The 5,165-nt window shown below is 44.8% G+C and overlaps 1 protein-coding gene and 1 pseudogene across 1 annotated transcript; both read right to left on the bottom strand.

The window, feature by feature from the left end:
- Positions 1–3,132: 3,132 nt before the first annotated feature.
- Positions 3,133–4,922, bottom strand: LOC140770393 (cytochrome P450 89A9-like). The gene has a single exon (XM_073111579.1). It carries the CDS (start codon positions 4,642–4,644, stop codon positions 3,877–3,879), a length of 768 nt encoding a protein of 255 aa, XP_072967680.1. The 5' UTR covers positions 4,645–4,922; the 3' UTR covers positions 3,133–3,876.
- Positions 3,142–3,801, bottom strand: LOC140769902 (cytochrome P450 89A2-like; annotated as a pseudogene).
- Positions 4,923–5,165: the final 243 nt, after the last annotated feature.

The following is a 5,165-nucleotide window of genomic DNA, read 5'->3' as shown; positions in this document are numbered from 1 at the left end:
AAAGATTTGGGTAGATAAAAGATTGATCATGCAAGTACAAGTAGAGTAATCCAATGGACCAACGGGAGATTCGATTAGGAGTTTGAGTTTGAGTTGATGCTGAAAAAACCCCTAGACACACGTATGTATCTAACCTCTAGGCAATGATATTTCTCGTTCGCTTAAGTAAAAGTCAGAAGAAATATTAAAAACGAAAGTAGAGATGAACGCCAAGATTTTAACGTGGAAAACCCAAACGGAAAAAAAACCACGGATCCAAACTCGGATCAAAACCAATCACTATGATAGTAGCAGTTACAATACTGACTCACAAAACAACCCGTCGATCCAAACGACTTTGTTCCTCTCAGTCTTGATCGCTAGAACCCACGATTCACTGCTTCTTGTGATTGAAGTCCAATCTCAGTAGCCCTCGAGATTGATCTTTCGTCTAGATAGCCCTTAAGACGAAAGATTAAGATTTGTAGATGCGAAGGACCTTTTTGTTGAAGAACCGATCTAGCCTCCAAAAAGTCTCCTTGAATAATCTTCTTCCACACCCCTAGGTTAGGGCAACACTATCCTTATATATGATCTCCAAGATAGAGCCAAATCCAAGTCATAATCGTACTCACGAAAATCCAATAAATTGCAAACTTCATAGGTGCGTTCGAACGCGGCCCGAGTGCGTTCGAACGACCTAACTTAATCTCAGGTGCGTTCGAACGGGCCCAAGTGCGTTCGAACGCGACAGCTTGAATTCTTCAGGTTGCGTTCGAACACGTTTGTGAACGCTGCTCTCGGTCTGTGTGAACGTAGTACCCGCGTTCGAACGCGTTTGTGAACGCGGCTCTCTGTCTGTGTGAACGCAGTGCCCGCGTTCGAACGCGCTTGTGAACGCGGCTCTCTATCTGTGTGAACGCAGTACCCGCGTTCGAACGCGCTTGTGAACGCGGTGAGAACGCGATGACTTTTCTCCAATGATCTTGCAATTCTTCACATCAGTGATATTCTAAACTTGTGTAAAGCTCATATACATGAAAAAATACACTTAGAATATTTTGTACAAAATTGCTAACAAATAAAAACCTAACAGATGCAGCGCTTCCCAGAACTCTCACCTTAAGGACAAAGTGGTCAAAAGCGTGGTGGAGTGATGTAATCTAGGTCTGATCGAATCAATTCACGAGGATATTAGGCTCGATTGATCAAGTTTATTTATCTTTTAATTATTTTATTTTGTAAGCTTTTTAGGAAAGTCTAGTTTAGTCATGTGAGCCATTAAGGTAAGTCAAAATAAGTCATGATAGCCATTAAGATAAGTTTAATTTAAGTCAATTAAGTCTTTAAGGCAAATCCAATTAAGTTATATAAGCCTTTAAGGCAAATCCAATTAAGTTATATAAGCCTTTGAGTTGTGTCTGTTACGATCCTTCCTCGGCTATAGGCTCTGATACCAGATTGATACGAACCCTCTTTTGGTGCTATGGCTCTGATTCAAGATTAATACGATCTTGCACGGAACTTTGAGATCAGATCCCGAAATATCCCGCCGTTGGATCGCTGTGAAATTTTGATATGTTGTAGGCCCGGAAAAGAGCTTTCCAACGGATCTAGTTTCAGGCGAATCGGAGATGGGGATCTCGAAATATCGTTCGTTTAGTGGACGAACGTCAGGATACTCTGTTTTGGATTCCGTGGATGAAGGCACGAAATCCTAGGTAATGGTGGATTGTGGAGAAGATGAAGGAGGCAAGGCAAACTCAATTCTCAATATTCAATAATAATTTTGGTTGCCCTACACATACTTTTATAGGCTAACCAACAACTCAATCTTATCCTAAAACATAATCTTATCCTAAAACTCAATCTTATCCTAAAACACAATCTTATCCTAAAACTCAATCTTATCCTAAAACTCAATCTTATCCTAAAACTCAATCTTATCCTAAAACTCAATCTTATCCTAAGGTAAATCCAAACTTGAGACGATGTCGGTGAAGTCCGAATCGTATCAGTGTCAACCTTTAGAGCTAGTCCTAGTGGGACTCATTGTAATCTACCTCTATATATAGAGGGGTTAGACTCCTTGTTAAGCATCCAAACATTGAGAAAGTATTCTACCCTTGAGGGTATCTTAGGAGTAAGAGTAAGGTAATTTAGGAGTAGAAGTATATTAATCTCCCTTTATCACCACCATCGCTGCCCATCATCTTCCTCACCATCACTGCCACCATCATCCCTCCTTCCACCCTCTCCATCTACCATCATTCACTCTAATCAAAGTATACACTCCCTTATTGTGGATCATCTCTAGTTAGTTCGTAACAATTGGTGGATGAGAGTGGCGAAGAAGGAAGGAATGGATGGATAGATCAAAATATACAATGGAAATATTGACTAAGAGTTAAGGAGTAGCAGGATGAATATGGATAATGAAAAATGGTGATATGACTAGGGTTAGGTTTATGAAAGTGAAAAATGATTGTGGCGGATGGGATAGTACCTTGAGCAAGTTGAGGAGGGGAGAAGGGGCTTCCAAGTGGAATTGATCACTAGACTAAGGAGGAAGAAGCGACGGGAGGTGTAGCCTCAGCCGTAGGAGAAAGCTCAGCGTGGATACTAAGGGGAAAAGATGAGGGAGAAGGTTGGCACATGCCTAGATTGAAGCAAATGACCAAATATTCAATAATACCAAAATGACTGCTATTACAACATTTAGAAGCTAGCCATACATCCATAAATTAATTAAAAAACCCCTAATACGAAATATATCCAGCCCTCAGTAGTTTGAATGCCTATGTTGCTATTTTGTTCTTGGGTTACGACATTCGAACATCAGACTGGGCCGTTCGAACGCCTATGCTACTATTCTGCTCTAAGGCTATGGCGTTGGAACGCTGAGCTAGGGCATTCGAATGCTCAATCTGCTCTTCTGCTCTCGGGTGCCCAAACTGCACTTATGCTCTCGAATTATAGTGTTCAAATGTTGTGATGCGTTCGAGCAAACATGAACCTAGGGCTTGTATTCTCTCATATTATTCCAACAACAAACTAACTACTCAGCAATCCATAATCTACTATAATTCATAAGCAAGATAACTGCTTCATAATCACTAACCGCAACACCATCAGCATAAAAGAGCACTCACTACTCGGAGATCACTTGTTACTTTCGTTTCTTGTAACTACAACAGCACGCAGTGGATTCTTCATAGCCACAGTAAACTCCAACTTCTAAGTGAGATCCACCTGCTCGCCCACTCCTTTCCACTCGAACTCCCTGACCAAGTTGGCCACAAAATATTCGAGATGCACCAAAGCCAGCGAATACCCAGGACACAACCTCCTCCCGGCCCCAAAAGGCATCATCTTGATCGGCCTACTCCCCGTCACGTCCACCCCCTCCCCGTCCCCTCCGACCAAGAACCTCTCCGGCCTGAACTCCGTCGGCTCCGCCCAAACCTTTCCATCCCGCCCCATCTCCGCCACCGTAAAATTCACCAGAGCCCCCCTGGGTATCACGTGCCCGTCCAAAGACACTTCCTCCGCCGTCGCTCGCGGGAGCTAGAACGGCGCCGGCGGGTGCCGTCGCAAGCCCTCCAAGACCACCGCCTTCAGGTACGCCATCCTCTGCGTCTCCTCCGGCTCGATCCTCCCCTCCGACGACGCGAACTCCGTGATCTCGTCGTACAGTCTCGTCTGCGCGTCTTGGTTCTTGACGAGGTTCGCCATGATCCACTGTAAAGTCGTCCAGGTGGTATCCGTGCCGCCGTTTAAGAACTCCGAGCAAAGGCTTACGATCTCTCCCTCGTCGAGCTTCTACCCTCTCGCTCGGGAGATCGAGATCCAGAACCGTGTCGAGGTAAGTAATAAGGACTCCGTCTTTGTCGAGATCTATGATTTTTTTCCCGACGAGCTCTTATTATTGGAATCATGATCTCTTCTTGCTTGCGGCGGATATCCAAGAACCTCCTCCACCTCCTCCGCAAGAGAAGCTTTGCGGCGGTCCATGCCGACGAGCTCGCGCTGAACGCCTTCGACGGTTTTTGCCATCTCCTCTGAGACTTCCTCCCCGAAGCACATAGTGACCAGTAAGTCGAACATGGCGTGCTGAATCTTATACCCGACATTGGTAACGACTCCGTTTTCAATTGCCTCAGATTTGATGTTCTTGACAAGAGAATTAACGGCGAGCTCGCGGGCGCGGGCGAAAGATTTGACATGGGAAGGATGGAGGACGCCGGCGGTGAGGTTGCGGCGGAGGTGGCGCCACAACGGGCCATAGGCGGCCGAGCTGATGTTGCGGCCACCGCTGCTGAAGACGTGGTTGGCGCCGAGCGGAGGCGGCCGGCCGGCGAAAGCAGCAGCGTGGTCTACCAGGGCTCGGTGAGCGACGTCGCAATCAGTGATGTGGACGGACGGCTGCGAGCCGATGTAGAGGGTGATGACAGGGCCGTAGGTGTCGGCGAGGCGGCGGAGGGTCGGGCCGAGATCCAAGAAGGATCTCCGGAGGTAAAAGATGCTGCCTACTATGGGTAAGGTCTTGGGCCCGGGAGGGACTTTCGAATTGTTGCCTTGTTTGGAAAAGAGCCCAGGCTGTAGTGGCCTACAAGGTATGTCAGGATTAGGGGAAGAGAGACAGAGAGGAGGATGAGATTCCATGTCTCCAATCAATTTCAAAAAAAAAAAAATTCCATGTCTCCATTGAGATAATATTACTTCCCTGCTATGGGGAGCTTACAAGGGTTGGTGAGTGAGTGTGTGTGTGTGTGTGTGTGTGTTTGTATAAAGTCTAAAGCAAAAAACGGATTCAGTGCAATGCTGGTGTGTATAAAGTCTAAAGCAAAAAACGGATTCAGTGCAATGCTGATGGTAAGAACATTTGACGACTTTCTTTATTTATATTAAATAATTGAAAATATCTTCGCAGAATCAAAGTCCAGTTGATATATTTTTAAAAAGCAATTACATGGAGACCAATCTATTGGGCATATATAAAACGAATATCATTTTTATTTTTGCACTTCTGCTCTTTCTTCGCCACTATACCTAATTTTAAAAAAAAAATACCAAAATTATTCTTGCACTAATTCTGAGAGTATCTCTCTTTTTAAAAAATATCAAAATTACATTTGCATCAATTTTGAGAATATCTCTCTGCAATACATGTACGGAGATCCCAT

Source organism: Typha angustifolia, chromosome 11, assembly GCF_048772165.1.
Source record: "Typha angustifolia cultivar Huaian chromosome 11, ASM4877216v1, whole genome shotgun sequence".
Classification (NCBI taxonomy): Eukaryota; Viridiplantae; Streptophyta; class Magnoliopsida; order Poales; family Typhaceae; genus Typha; species Typha angustifolia.
Note: the sequence above shows the minus strand (reverse complement) of the source record. Positions and strands in the feature narration are given on the sequence as shown.